The sequence below is a fragment of the Gasterosteus aculeatus genome, chromosome 17, assembly GCF_964276395.1.
Source record: "Gasterosteus aculeatus chromosome 17, fGasAcu3.hap1.1, whole genome shotgun sequence".
In the NCBI taxonomy this organism is placed as follows: domain Eukaryota; kingdom Metazoa; phylum Chordata; class Actinopteri; order Perciformes; family Gasterosteidae; genus Gasterosteus; species Gasterosteus aculeatus.
In genome coordinates, this window is record NC_135705.1 from 9,664,583 (window position 1) to 9,680,381 (window position 15,799).

The 15,799-nt window shown below is 44.9% G+C and overlaps 1 protein-coding gene across 7 annotated transcripts in view; it reads left to right on the top strand.

The window, feature by feature from the left end:
• ampd2a (adenosine monophosphate deaminase 2a) overlaps positions 1–15,796 on the top strand; it is a 33,029-nt gene extending 17,233 nt beyond the window's left edge. For 4 of the 7 annotated variants that reach the window (XM_078092057.1, XM_040203219.2, XM_040203217.2 and 1 more), the window contains 17 exons: positions 5,376–5,506; positions 5,951–6,081; positions 6,644–6,712; positions 7,674–7,785; positions 7,876–8,062; positions 8,662–8,800; positions 8,883–8,972; positions 9,075–9,204; positions 9,276–9,470; positions 9,683–9,814; positions 9,921–10,084; positions 10,353–10,479; positions 10,567–10,730; positions 10,819–10,939; positions 11,850–12,023; positions 12,118–12,228; positions 12,403–15,796. In XM_078092057.1, the coding sequence (XP_077948183.1) occupies positions 5,376–5,506; positions 5,951–6,081; positions 6,644–6,712; positions 7,674–7,785; positions 7,876–8,062; positions 8,662–8,800; positions 8,883–8,972; positions 9,075–9,204; positions 9,276–9,470; positions 9,683–9,814; positions 9,921–10,084; positions 10,353–10,479; positions 10,567–10,730; positions 10,819–10,939; positions 11,850–12,023; positions 12,118–12,228; positions 12,403–12,618 (2,393 nt within the window). In that variant the 3' untranslated portion in view covers positions 12,619–15,796. The remainder of the gene's footprint in view (positions 1–5,375; positions 5,507–5,950; positions 6,082–6,643; positions 6,713–7,673; positions 7,786–7,875; positions 8,063–8,661; positions 8,801–8,882; positions 8,973–9,074; positions 9,205–9,275; positions 9,471–9,682; positions 9,815–9,920; positions 10,085–10,352; positions 10,480–10,566; positions 10,731–10,818; positions 10,940–11,849; positions 12,024–12,117; positions 12,229–12,402) is intronic. The other 3 variants (XM_078092059.1, XM_078092058.1, XM_040203218.2) reach the window with 1 other exon arrangement.
• Positions 15,797–15,799: the final 3 nt, after the last annotated feature.

A 15,799-nucleotide genomic window follows, 5' to 3' on the forward strand; every position in this document is an offset into this window, starting at 1 on the left:
CTTCTTACTCACCTGCCTGCACCGTTCCCTGAACCGCTCCCCCGCTCTCCCCTCTGCAGCTGAGCTAACCACACCCCGCCACCACATACCCCACCCGACGTAGGCCGGGGAGCCATCCGGCCGAACCGACCTCCCCCCCTCCCTCCTGAGGGCGGGAGAGGAAGTCCGCCACGATCATCTGCGCCCCCGGCCTATGGACCACCTTGAAATTAAAAGGCTGTAGCGCCAGATACCACCGAGTGATCTGGGCGTTCCTTCATGCGGTGGAGCCACTGCAGCAGGGGGCGTGGTCCGAACAGAGGGTGAACTGGCGTCCCAGGAGGTAGTACCACAGGGAGTCGACTGCCCACCAGATGGCCAGGCACTCTTTCTCCACGTACTGTACCTGGCCTCTCTCTCCGACAGCTTCCGGCTGATGTAGAGGACCGGGCGGTCCACCCCCTGCACCTGCTGGGACAAAACGACCCTCTGCTCGACACATCAGTCTGCAAGACAAAAGGGAGAGAGAAGTTAGGTGTATGGAGCAGTGGTTCCGCACAGAGGGCCAATTTCACCCCCTCAACCGCCCACTGGCACCACTCCATCCACTGGACCGGATCTGAGGCACCTTTGCGGGTCAGGTCAGTCAAGGGACTGGTCAGCTCCGCAAAGCTCCGCAAAGCTCCGCAAATGGTTTGTTTGTGCTTTGTACTACATGTCCAGTCAGCTTTGCATTCATAGCCAATTTTCCCAAATGGAATTAAATCCATACCACGTGTTTCAGGAGGCTTTACACCATACGACCCGCTCTATCCTTAGGTCCACCACGCTGATGAACCTCCTGTAGTAGCCTGCCAGCCCCAAAAACTGCCTCACCTCTTTTTTTGTCTTGGGCCCACAGACAGGCTGTGATGGCTGCAGTTTTGTCCACCTGAGAGCGCACCCTCCCGCCGCCCAAGTGTTACCCCAGATACCGTACCTCCCTCCGTCCAACTGCACACTTCCCCAGGTTGGCGGTGAGCCCGGCCTGCCTCAGGGACTCCAGCACCGCGCCCACCCGCCGCGCATGCTCCGCCCACGTGGTACTGTGTATGATGACGTTATCTAGGTAGGCGGCAGCATACGCAGGATGCGGACGCAGCACCCGGTCCATGAGGCGCTGGAAGGTGGCCAGGGCACCGAACAACCAAAAAGGGAAGCGTGGTGAATTGGTATAATCCAAACGGAGTGGAGAAACCCGTGTTTTCCCTGGACTCTGGCGACAAGGGAATCTGCCAGTAGACCTTGGTCAAATCCAGTGTCGTAAAAAAAAAAGGGGTGCCCAATCGATCCAGGAGTTTGTCGACCCGGGGCATCGGGTATGCAGCAAACCGTGATACCACATTAACCCTGCGATAGTCCACACAGAACCTTATCGAGCCGTCCTTCTTGGCGACAAGATGGGGCTGCACCAGGCATTGTTGGACTCATCTATTATCCTCATCTCCAGCATAGCGGCTAATTCTCGCTGAACAATTTTCCTTTTGTGTTCAGGTAACCTGTAGGGCGCCACCGCACCGTCACGCCCGGGGATGTCTCAATGTGATGCACTATGAGATCCGTGTGACCTGGCAGAGAGGCGAACACATAATTAAATTGATCTTGCAACCGGGCTATGTCCGCTTGCTGGGCTGCAGAGAGATGGGCGTTGAACGGGAGCCGGGTCGGATCGTGGACTTTTGAACCTCTGGCCCCAGCTCTTCTCTCTCCGCTACTGCAGACACTAGGGACACGGACTCCGCCTCCCTCCATGATTTGAGGAGGTTGAGGTGGTAGATCTGTATGGTCCACCCCTGTCCCCTACCCGCCGTGTGACCACAAAGGGCTCTTGCCACTTGGCGAGTAGTTTCGAGCTAGAAGAAGGAAGCAATACAAGTACTTTTTCTCCCGGTGTAAATTGTCTCATCTTGGCCCCTCTGTTGTACAGCTGTTGTTGACGCTCATGGGCTTGGAGCAAATTCTCACGTGATAATTCACCCAGTGTGTGGAGTTTGGCTCGCAGGTCCAGGACGTACTGAATCTCGTTCTTACCAGGGCTCGGACACTCCTCCCAGTGTTCCTTAAGCAGGTCGAGCACCCCCCGTGGTTTCCTGCCAAACAGCAGCTCGAAGGGAGAAAATCCCGTTGAGGCCTGGGGAACCTCCCGCACTGCAAACAACAGAGGATAAGCCATTAATCCCAATTGCGTTCATCGTTGTGAATGAATTTACGAATCATGGATTTTAACGTCCTATTCAGTCGTTCCACCAGGCCGTCAGTCTGGGGGTGATACACACTGGTCCGAACAGACATAACCCCCAGTAATTCGTACAGTTTCCGCAGTGTGCGTGACATGAACAAGGTGCCCTGGTCAGTCAGAATCTCTTTCGGGATTCCGACTCGGGAGATGACCTGAAACAGCGCCTGCGCAACACTCTTGGCGGAGATGCTGCGCAACGGCACTGCCTCGGGATATCGGGTTGCGTAATCTACCAGAACTAACACAAAGCGATACCCCCGTGCGCTCCGGTGAAATGTCTCAATGAGGTCCATACCTAGTAGTTTGAACGGCAGCTCCATTAACGGTAGCGGACGCAACGGCGCTCTCGGAATGGCCGGCTGGTTAACCAGCTGGCACTGCGGGCAGGACGCGCACATCCGCCCAGATGCCTGGCCAGTAAAATGGGGCTATTATCCGATCCAGCATTTTATCACTACCCATGTGGCCTGCCTGGAAAATTATTTGCCGATGGCTTTTCGGTACCAGAAATTGGGCATTTTCCTGACCTGTTTGAGTGTCACGACTCACTCTGTATAGCCTGTCCCTAATCAGTGAAAAGTGCGGGTATAATAATGCTGTGTCGGGGCGCACCATTTGACCATCAATTCATATCACTTCGAAGGCAAAGCGTAGAGTATCAACACGAGACTGCTCCAGTTGAAAATCTTCCATGGAGCGTAATTTGGGAACCAGCAGGGTCTCCATAGGGGGCTCCGGCGGTTCCCCCTCCCCGTCTGCAGTGTCGCACCTCCAACACTCCTGCACTGGCGGTTGAGGAGCCCTCTGTAGGTCGGGGAGAGTGCCAGTCAGGCCGGATGGATCAGTTCTCAAGAAGTGCAAACCCCTAAGGTCACTTACATACAGACCCTTGCTTCATGGTGACATTGATCAGGACATCTGGAATATTTTCAAGGACATAACTGTGCAATGTTTGTGGTTCACTGATGCTAAAACTAGTCTGCTGCTGCTTTCGTCCTGCATGGACGAAATGGGGGGAGATTGAATTGATCCTCATGGAGCAGAGGCAGCTCCACAGAACCTCAATGTCTGTCTCTCGGGCACGGTTCAAAGGAACAAGTGGGTTACTCATGTGGGCGGCGTGCAGACTCCGGTCACAGGGATGTGAGAGAAGGCTCAGATGGAGAGCTTTGTCAATATTGCTCACTGATCTCACAATGACTACATGAAGATAGATGGGCTGACGCATTCATTCTGAAATAGAAGAGAGGCACTCACGCAGTAAACGGCGTGTTGCGAGGTGAGGCCGGAGCCTCGGCATGTTTGACAGCATCTGAGCCAAAATGCATTCGAGTGCAATCTGGATGCACAGTGGTTTAAAAAATAACAACATAACAGGGTAAAGGCTGAAAATAAATACTGCCAAATAAAAGTAAGTGAGGTTATTTTTTCCCCTGTTGATCCACACGCGTTGTCCCAAAAGAGACGCACAGTTTAGATCCGCCACAAGAACAAGCAGCCTGCTGTGTTGTTGTTGGACCAACACATTTCTGTTAATAACACGGGAAAGAAAAATAAACAGTACTCTCCATGTTTGCTTAGTTACTGTTTAAACATTTTAAATCACCTCAATGAATCACGCTCTTCTCCTGGCTATTTTTATTTGTCAGTTGAGGAATATTTGAAATATCATTGGTTCATTCTGGTGCTTTCCTCTGCGATTGATTTTGTAGTTCGGTGAGTTCCTCCTAGTTTGTTTGCATTTTCCTCTATTGTTTTGGTTTGTTTGTGCTTTGTACTACATGTCCAGTCAGCTTTGCATTCATAGCCAATTTTCCCAAATGGAATTAAATCCATACCACGTGTTTCAGGAGGCTTTACACCATACGACCCGCTCTATCCTTAGGTCCACCACGCTGAGATAAATAAAGTCGGGGGGACTGTGGTGGACATGCAGGGGGATTGCACGCACACTCTTTGTGTTTGTCTGCACGCTGCTTGTTCATGTGAAAATCATCTCTGCACTCTACATGTGATCAAATAAATTGGCTGGAATCTGGAGCTGGCTCATCTAGAGTGGGGAAGGCCTCTCTGTATTATTCCCAACAGTGTCAGGTATTTATTCTCTTGTGTGTGTTCAGGTCTGTGTGTGATCGTCGAGATAGAGAATCTTTTCATACAGCCGCCCGTCCTTAAGCTTGTGTGCGGACACGGCTCAAGGCCTCTCAGGGGTTCATGAACTATTTGCATCCGGTTTAATTCTGCAACTGTTTGCGATTGTCTTTTTGTTTGATGTCCTCAGTGCAGATGCTAATGGGCGGATTTGTCCATCTAGGAAGGAAACAAAGGAAGTTTCTTAATGTTGAAAACTATTGTTAGGCTGTATTTAGTTGTGTCTTTGGAGATCAGTTGTGTGTTTCAGAAACTGTTCTAGTAACTGGTGTGGATGTGTAAATGTGACTGAAGGGACCGAATCATAAAAGGAACTGATACGAGTGGATGTTTGTATTAGCTGTTTCTCTAAATTCTACAGTTTTTAATGAATTGAATCAACTCTGAGCCGGCAAAGCACCCAGAGAATCTACCTTCCTTAATGGGTTCAGTCTATTGCTTCACGTCGCTCATGACGATGGCTGTACGCTGTGAGGAGTTGAACGCGATAAAGGGTCCATTTATACCTATTGTGTATTGAAATTCCTTTTCAATAGTAAACATTCACATGGTGAAGCACAGGCCTTATCAATCTGAGAGTTCAGCCTTTGCCTAGACACACATAACACATGGCATTTTGAGAAGTCGGTGTGTAAAAGGTGAAATGGATATATGTCTCTTTCCCATTGACTCTATTCATCGAGATGTTAAAGAATACATTTGTCAGCAGGTAGTGAAAGTACTGTGACTCTACTGAATCTGACTTACCAAAATAAGTGGCCGCGTTAATTTGCGGACAAGAGACAACGTCGTTAAATATGATCGTTATCACGCAACACAGAAGATTAATTCAATATTCATTAGAAAGTAAAGCTTTACTTTACTGACATTTTACATGAATAACAACATTTGCATGTACTACAAACAAATGTGCTTTTATTACTGCTCACATTTCTTTATACAATTGACTAACCGTGTCTGCTCACAGATCTGTGTGGTGCTTCTGGGCCAAAGCCCCTCAAATCCCAGAGATCCCTCCCAGGGACGCCTGTTTCTGCCACACACAACCCCATCGACCTGCGAACATCCATGGAGGAGAAGTACAAAGAGATTGCTGAGGTAGGAATTAAAAGCCAAGTTTTTTGGTACAGCTAAGTAAAAATTTTAATATTCTTAACTAGCTGCTCTGTTGATTATGATCCATCCAGCAGCTCTGCTGCCATTCAGATATTTGAATTAGCTGTTACTGCTATTTGTTTGAATGTAGAATTTGTCAGTTCTGAAAATACATCCTCAATAACAATATAAATAATATGTTAAATAACTACATTGTCTAGTTGGCCTTTGACGCAAGTACTTCACCTGCAAAATCAAGAATAATAATAGAGGGTTTTTTTTTTCTTATTTAAATCCGACCAGTATCTGCCTTGACGTTTTGGCGGCTTCATTTAAAGATAACTCTTATCTCATGTGAGCTCCAAAGTCCTCCATTTGTCCCCGGCAGCATGGAAGTTGATCTGTTTTCCAGCTTTATGACACCATACATCTATGTTTGCACAACAGGAGCTGTTCACACGCAGCATGACAGAAAGTGAGATGCGAACCGCACCGTACGAGTTCCCAGAGGACAGCCCCATCGAGCAGCTTGAGGAGCGACGGCACCGCCTGGAGAGGCAAATCAGCCAGGACATTAAGTGAGGAAATGCAAACACACAAAGCCAGTGCAATGAACTCCCATCATAATCTGACAGACACAGCTCTCCCCCAACCACACGTGTTACACTTAGTCTTGCTTTCACCAATGCCCACATGCTTACCAGCTTCCAACATGCAAGTTTTGTGGGCTAACTAACCTCAGCAACCGGCTAGTGGGGCTAGCCAGCACATCGCACCTGCTCTGGTCTTCAATCTGCCTCTATGCTAAACTACATTGTGGCGAGGGGTCCGTTCTCAGGTGCCGAGGTGGTTCTCTTACAGGTTACCCATCAAGCTCCTGTTCACATATCAGGGTGGGCTACTAATAACTTGATATTTTCCTGTTGGTGCCAATCTTCTTCATCCCTTAATACCTTATGCTTTGTATGTATATGTAAATGTCAGTGTGTGTGAGAGAGAGAGAGAGAGGGTGCTTGTTTGTATGTATATTGTATGTGTGCATATATCTGGTCTCTGTCTTGGTGTGCTTAATTTCTTCTCACTACCTCCGATGCCCCTGTCTTGCCCACACTATCCTGTGCCGCTGCATATACCCCCAAGGCTTGAGCCAGAGATTTTGCTCCGTGCCAAACAGGACTTCATGAAAATCGACAGTGCTGCAGACCTAGAGTGAGTGAGATCTGCTTCAGTATGCATGGTTTGTGTAGCGATTCATTCTCTATTGGGCTCATATTCTTTAGAATCATTCATTGCAGCCACTCCCCTTAATGTTATGATTACTATACATGTCTTTTTAAAAGTATTCAGGAATTGTTTGTTGAAAGCACGTTTCTCCTCACATACTAGCAGCATATTGGGATAGATCACATCTTCCCCCTGCTGGTGGCTAGATGTACGAATCCAAACCTTGTAATTGGTTTTCTTTCGTCTCTCTAAAGGCAACAAGTGTCTCAACTTTGAAAGTGTAAACTCTATATTTGGAATTTGATTTGACTTCCCCTGTTTTCTTGATAATAAAATGTGCTGTGAAGCCTGAGTCATCTTGCTCACTTAGAGTTCAAACTCTGTAAGTTAATTATTGAAGTTTATAACATCTCACTAGCTGTTACCCTTTACCTACAGTGGATTTGAAAATTATTTAGATTGTGTACTTATTTTAAAGTAAATTTTCTTTTTCTCCTCGGTTTTTGAACACCAGTGCCCCCTGGCATAGATGTTTTAGATGCTCGCAAATGGATTAAGATTAAAACACTGAAATCTTTAGCACATATGATTTGAAATTAGGTCTGGATGCTATTTAGTTCATTTCTGCCTCAAAAACTGAACCACTGAAACTACCTGTAGACAGACTCTGCAATCTGACTTCTTTGTCTGAAGTAATATACAGAACTGTTACCTACTGGTGATCAAATATTCAATAATGGTTTTAATGTGTATTATTAAAACTGCAAATAATGAAATCACTGTCTGGGTTTATTAAAGTTAAAAGTCATCTGAATACTTTCCAAACCCATTGTTTCAAAATATACCGAACTAATATGCTTACATGCACATTATGCCTATCTCTATATCTGTTATACTTTTGCCTGCCCCTCTTAAAGTGTCCTTCTTACTGTTTGCCTCCTTTAAGGTACATGCAGGAGAAGAGTTTTGATGATGTAGATGATGGCTTCAGGGAAAGGGCATTGCCACTGGAGAGAGAATACCAGCGGGTGTCAATATCTGGAGAAGAGAAGTGTGGGGTGGGGAACTATTTTTAGAGTGATTTTTATATTTTCGTTAAACTCTGATGGTAATCCCGTTGTCATTACTGTGTATTCATATCTTCCCAGGTGCCATTCACTGACCTGGTAGATGCTGCAAAGTGCGTGGTGAAGGCACTGTTCATACGGGAGAAGTACATAAAGCGATCCATGCAATCCTTTTGTAAGACCACGGCTCATGCCCTGCAGGAACTCGGGATGAAGCCTCTGGATCTGACCGATTATGACGATATAGCCGAGACCCCTGTGGATGCTGGTATCTCATACACACTCCAAACATACTTTGTTACAGTTAGACGCACATGAGGAAGTGTATACCAGAAAGGACACAAGGCAACACATGCACAGAACACACCACAGGTAGTAGTGGCAGAGCTGTGCAAACTAGCCGAAATGAGAGCATTTTAGCTCCTTTCATATAACAGCATCCTTTTGGATGGTTAGTCAGACCAAAACAAGTCATTTATTTATCTTTCGCAAAGCCACAGTATGACAATGTAACATGACATTTATGTAAAGGACCAAATTCAGGCAACAGGTGATCATCTTTAAACATGACTATATAATTTAATGCAGTAATGGTATTGTGTATTACTTATCATTTATTCAACTAGATAAACATTTATCATTTAATGGTATTCCGGTTGAGTCGTCTGTCCTTTCTGGGGGGGATTTACCTATTTTAACGTTTGAGTTGATTCATCTCAAAGACATATTGAGTCATTTAAATTCATTTCTTCATGAAAGGAGTGTCCCATTTATCTTGGCAGTTACCAAGTCATTGTTTATAATATAAAATAAATCTTTGTAGCATGTATATATAACATAATAAACATCAATTCCTATTTTCCCCAGATGCCCCCGTTCACCCACCTGTCTCAAAGACACACCCCTACGACATGGACCACAAGAATATGCCGGCAGACACAGGATATGGTTGCAAGATGGAGGGCGGACTCGTCCACGTCTACTCCAAGAAGACCAACATGGACAAGTGGGTTTTTCTACCTGACAGCATGTTAATGAGAACAAAAGGTGTTCTGCTTGTGAGGCTGTCATACTCTTCTCCTTTTCAGGAGCACAGAACTGGACCTGCCATATCCTGACCTGACAGAGTATATTGAAGACATGAATGTTATGATGGCCCTCATTATCAATGGCCCAGTGTGAGTGTTCCTTTGACGCCACCATTCTACAAATGTCATGGGGAAAATCTAAGTGTGTCAATTCTAAATGAAATGTCCCTGTGTTTCCTCTGGTGTTAACAGGAAGTCTTTCTGCTACCGTCGCCTGCAGTACCTCAGCTCTAAATTCCAGATGCACATTCTTCTGAATGAGATGAAGGAGCTGGCAGCGCAGAAGAAAGTTCCACATAGAGACTTCTACAACATACGAAAGGTAAGAGCCAACCCTTCTATTTGAGATCATTCCCACTCCAACTCACATTTTCTGCTCTGCCCTAACTACAGGTGGACACACACATACATGCTTCATCCTGCATGAATCAGAAGCACCTGCTGCGATTCATCAAGCGATCCATGAAGAAATACCCAGAAGAGATCGTCCACATTGAGCGCGGCCGAGGCCAGACCCTCAAGGAGGTGTTTGAGAGCATGAACTTGACGGCCTTCGACCTGAGTGTAGACACACTCGACATGCACGCGGTGAGACAATTGTCTCTTCTGTTTGTTTTTCAGACTATGACCACGGTGTTGCGCCGGTCAACACAGACGGAAGAAAATAGAAAAGGGTGCAACTGTATCTAACTAAAGCTGTGCTACAAAACAAAATTAATCCAATATTTTTGAGGAATTGTGTGAAATACGTTTGATATCGATGAGAATTAGGTTTTGACAGGTTTTGGTTTACTCATCAGGACCGTAACACGTTCCATCGGTTTGACAAATTTAACGCCAAATACAACCCCATCGGAGAATCCATCCTGAGAGAGATCTTCATCAAGACTGACAACTGCATTGAAGGAAAATACTTTGCACACATAGTCAAGGTATGAAGTAATTCATATTTAAAGTATTTGTATTATATCATCCAAGCACGTTATCAATACATACACAAACAGATGCATTGATACCCCCCGGTGACTATTTGTCCAGGAGGTGATGTCCGACCTGGAGGAGAGTAAGTACCAGAACTCTGAGCTGCGCCTGTCCATCTACGGACGCTCCAGGGACGAATGGGAGAAGCTGGCTAAGTGGGCCCTCAAACATCGCGTGTACTCTGATAACGTGCGCTGGCTCATCCAGGTGCCCCGTCTTTTGTGAGTTATCCCTCCACTTTACTTTTTTGTTGAAGCTGCACTGTTGTCAAGCGCCGGTCAAAGCAAAGAGGTCAAAAATAGGGACAACACAAACCGAAAATAAATTTGTCTAATTTATGAGGTTGTGTCCTTTTTAAGCGATGCTCCTCGTAGTGTAGACATGGGTAATCTCTTCTCGCCTCCACAGTTAAACTTACATTTAAAATGTACATGTAAAAATGACAAAAGACTCTCTGTTAATATCTCTGTTCGATCCCTACCTCTCCAGTGATGTTTACCAAACAAAGAAGACGCTGGCTAATTTCCAGGAGATGTTGGAGAATATCTTCCTGCCTCTGTTTGAAGCCACAATCAACCCGCGCAAACACCCTGAGCTGCATCTCTTCCTGGAGCACGTGAGGGCCACTGCACAACAAAATCCAAGTACTCTCCTTGGTCGTCCTGTTTGCTTCTACCCTGTTTGTTGGCGTGTGTGTGTCCAGGTGGTGGGCTTTGACAGCGTGGACGATGAGTCCAAACCTGAGCATCACATCTTCAATCTTGACAGTCCGCTGCCAGAAAACTGGACAGAAGAAGACAACCCCCCTTACTCCTACTACCTCTACTACACCTATGCCAACATGACTGTGCTCAACCACCTGCGAAGGTGTGGCCCAGCAGACTCATTCATAACGCACACTAAGCCTTCTTAGACCATCCCTTTGTTTAAATGTGGTATATTTTGACTGACACAGGCAGAGAGGCTTTCGCATGTTTGTGCTGCGACCTCACTGCGGGGAGGCGGGGCCGATCCACCACCTGGTGTCAGGTTTCATGTTGTCTGAGAACATCTCCCATGGACTGCTGCTCAGAAAGGTCAGGAGGTTGCTTCTAAAAGACTATGGAACCATATTGTAATATCATTGTTCGTATAAATGCTCACTGTGTTCGAAAAACAATTAGGAAAGCTTGCTTAAAGAGCTCTGTTGACACGTCCCTTTTCTCAGACTTGATGGCATCAGAAAGCTTAAAGGCTGGCACATGCTCCTGCCTCGTTGCGTCAACGCACTCGTTTCAATTCAGGGTTGTAAAAAGCTTGCGTGTGTTGCAGAGCAATTCACCGCCAGAACAACAGGCGGAGTAACATGTTTTTGTTGAAGACGACCTAGAGAGTCACGTCTATTTATTTATTTGTTTATTTATTATCATAGACTTTATTGCCCCGTGCATCGCCACTGCTGCTTTTCATTGCGGACACATTTGTCCCGTATTTTCCTCCACAACTTTGTGCACCTCTCAACTGGCAAACCAGTGTTTGCGGCGATCTCCCTCCGTGAATCCAACCCGCTTCTACAACCCGCCAATGACGGCTTGTATAAGTGCTCATATTTACTCATTTCTTCCGAAAAAAGTTCTTAAATCAGATCCGTTCTGTCGTAAACATTCTTCGTTTTAATAATGGCGGTATCAGGCTGTAAAAGCGGAAATGTGAGACAATGTGAGAAAGCAACGCCAGCCTAGAAAAATGGCTCGACACACGCAAGGACGCAAGGAGGTGTGAAAAGGCACGCAAGGGACATGCAAGGGTCTTGCATCTGCGTCGCTCTGAAAACGCAGAAGCATAAACTAGGCTTAAGTCCATGACTATTGGATTGGAGCGTTATATGATTTAGGAAGCACGAAGCGATATACAAACTATTGGGTACTGCTGGGCCTTATATAAGTATAGATTTAAGAATCAATTTTTCTTCACATGTTCTCTCTCTCTCTATTTGACATCCATCAGGCGCCGGTGCTGCAATATCTTTACTACCTGGCTCAGATTGGCATCGCCATGTCACCACTTAGTAACAACAGCCTGTTCCTCAGTTACCATCGCAACCCACTGCCAGAGTACCTGTCCAGAGGCCTGATGATCTCTCTGTCCACCGATGATCCCCTTCAGTTCCACTTCACCAAGGTTCAGTATGACCTACTGTACATTTAAGGACGGACGATACAAAACAACGGTCAGATTTGACGAGGCTCTGTGTGTTCCCCTTTTCTGGATTCAGGAGCCTCTGATGGAGGAGTACAGCATCGCTACTCAGGTGTGGAAACTGAGTTCCTGTGACATGTGTGAGCTGGCAAGAAACAGTGTCCTCATGAGTGGGTTTTCACACAAGGTAAATTCATTTTGTCTAACAGCTCGTGTACACTCACTTTATTACAATCTAACGCAACTATAATAGCTAGGTAGGGACATCTGAATCTAAAAATAATGACTAAAAGAGTTCTCAGTCATTGCTTGTCTTTCTGTGTTTTTAGTATCTAAGCTTTTTATTACCTTTTATTTCCAGGCCAAAAGCTACTGGCTGGGCCCCAACTATTCTAAGGAGGGTCCCATGAGCAACGACATCCGCCGTACCAACGTCCCCGACATCCGCGTGGCGTACCGCAGCGAGACGCTCTCTGAGGAGCTTCAGCTCATCACTCAGGCCGTGCACACTGAAGAGCTGGACACCATCGACGAGGAGGACTCCCTGTCCATGGGCCCTCTCCCGGGGCAACGCTGAAGTCACGGGAGCCGGGGACCTGCCCTGTGAGCATGACCCCGAAGACACGTGGTGGGGGGGCAGTTCATCGCCAACCATCACCGTAGAAGTTACACTGCTACCAAAAAGCCCAGGATGCAGAGCTGCCAGAGCACTTCAGCTTCTACAATCTTCCGTCCCTGCGTTTGAATCAATTAATGTTGTTGAAGTTGTTTTCCCCAGATTTTTTTTTTAAACCTCTCTTTCTTCCTTTGTTCTTCTTGTAGTCTGTTCCGTCTCAGTCAGCTTCAGGAAGGTTAGCAGAGGGGACCACCAAGCAGAGGCACACTTGTCAGGTTTATGTTGTCTTCTATTCTTAGTCCACAACCACCCTGTCCTTCCAAAAGCCTTCAGATTATTTCATTGAGCAACATGATTCACCTAAAAACATTACACAGCATGTATTGTCTGTGTTTTTTGACAGAAACACTGACAACCAGAACATTAAACTTTCTTCACTACGAACCTGCTCTTATCTTCCGCCATAAAGCCGTGCTGCGTAACCAACCCTAGTGTATCAATCATCTTTATTACACAGAATTATAATGAAGGATTACATATGTGGTCTCATTGAAATAATGCAGGTGAAGGTTGGACGAACAAAACAAAACTGACAGGTTTCATGTTTTTAGCTCAAACTCAGAGAGGAACAGTAACAGAATCAGAGAGAAGACAATGAAGCTTCTGTCTGAATGCTGGACTTCTGAATGTCCGCCATACATTGTGCTTATTGTGCGTTCCGATCATTTAATTCGTTCCTCTGTGATTCAAACAAGCTCAGAAAGTAAGATATAAGAGGGAAACTCTTTTGAGTTCGAAACATAGGGCGAACTTCCTGTTGGTCAGCTGCACACATTCCACAAAGCAAACAGTTATTTTTAGCTCGGACTTAATCCATTAAATGTTGAAATCATCTTGCGTGGTAGAAGATATGAAAAGGGGAATCGGCACAGTAGATTTGAAGGGCAGCACGAGTAAGTTTGATTGAACCAGCAAGTTACTGTAGAAGTTACCTCACTATGCCTGTAAATATATGGACCCTGTCCTCCTTTTTGCTACCCAATTCCACTCATTCCTTCATTCCTTATGGACAAAATAGAAAGTCCTCTCTCTGCATGCGGTGCACTGTACAAATGCCCCGAGCCGATGCTTCACAGTGCCTTTTCATTTTTCTCTCGTTGGGCTAAAAATGCCCCGTTTCGGTCTTTGTCAAATGCATAGCATTGTTATTCCTCGGCCATGTGCAGCAGGCCTCTGTGCTCGTAATGTCTGCACCGATACAACTGAAACCACCCGGCTGCATGCTCGGTGTCTAATAGCTTTTGACCTCAGCCTTCGCTCGACATGGAAAATTGACTTGTGTTGTCGTTGTTGTGAATGCGCATGCGTGCATGAGCAAATGAGGGTAGGAGAGAACGAGCTGTAACGTTAAAGCATCTTAACCGAGTCAGGGACTCGACCCGCAAATCCCGTCCAAAGTCATGTGGTCGCATCACTCGACCTGCCGATGGACACGCTCCACCTGCCCATCAAACTGAGAGCATTCTTCTCAAACGGAGATGCAGTTAACACACATCGGAATCAGACAGATGTCTCGAATACAGCAGCCGTGTGATCAAGGGACGCCCCCTTGTGCGCTGGACATGCTCACATGTGCGTGTTTGTTGGATTTCATGTATAAAGTGTATTTTTTTAGGGGGGATATAGAGATAAAAGATTTTATATTCACACTATATTGATGTTGAGGTTTATGACTTAGTTTTGTTGCCATTAATCATCGTCTATTAGCATTAAGTCATGAAAATAGTTTTTCAATGCGGTTTTATTGTCGTTTTTCTTTCTTTTTTTCTTTCTTTCTTAATCAATTAATATTTGAATATCTGTCCAGTGTGTTATTATTTACAGTCACTTTCTTTACTAATCATTTTTTTATTCGTGATCATTGTCAGTTAATTATTTATTATTGTTCAATAGCACCATGATCGGTACACTAACCTACACACACATAAAAACTTCACTTCAATAGAATTGTCTTTTTCTGATTGATAGATTTATTAAGACTAATTGCAACCATTGATCTACACTGACTTGTCCCATAGCATGAGTCCATAGACGGAAGCACAGAGGATAATTATGTCCTAGTATTGCAGCTTTATTCTATTAGTGGCATTTCATTTTGTGAATCTTTAGCAGCCATATTGATTTTTTGAGGTAACTATGGAAATGAGGAGTGTTTGATCAAGGACTCAAGGATAATTAGAATCTGACCTGCACTGTTTCCACCCGTCCATCTCTTATCCACAGAAGGTTGTCACATTGTCCTTAGCAACAGCACACTCCAACTAACGATTATGTTCTAGGGCTGTACTCCACCACAGACATTTTTTAGTTGACTAACAGTCGTTGAAATCTTTCAACCAACTTGTTAATTGATCATAATTGATGATTTAATTAAGTTATTTCACAAAGAATCGGAGAAAAGCACGACTTTGTGTCTTTGTTTACCGCAGATGTGTTCATAAGTGTCTTGAAATGATTCATTTTAAAAGGCAGCCTTGTTTTTTTACTCACTCATTATTTGTATTTGTTTGTTTATAAAACTATGAAAAAATGCATCAATATTCTGTGTATTGATATATTCAAATAGTTTTTTTAGTACACTCGTATTATAGATAACTAAGACAAAGCAGCACATGCAGTTTCATATTTAAGAAGCGATCATAGCACTTGTTGCTTCATCTTTTTGACGATTAACTAATCGATCCCTGTAGATAATTGAGCACAAGAAGTGATTGAAATGAGATAGGAAGCCAAGGATATTTAAAGATACATTTTCTTTCTGAGAAGTAAGTGATTATTTGGATGCCAATACAAAAACAAAGGAAATGTTTAAATAGAACAGATTTATAGTTCACATTGATATATTTCTACGCACCAGCTTCACTTTGCATTGTTCAACAAACTCTGATGCTCACCTGACCTGAGATATTTCTTTTTGTTCAGCTGATATTTTTCTAATAAAGTATCTTTAATTTCCTAATTTTAAAGACCCGTAGCCATATTATTGCCTGAAATGGATTGCCGGTGTTCAGCGGATGCTTCTGAAAAGGTTCACGTGTAATGTCTGAACAATGAAATAAAGCATGTTTAGTCACGCAAACGC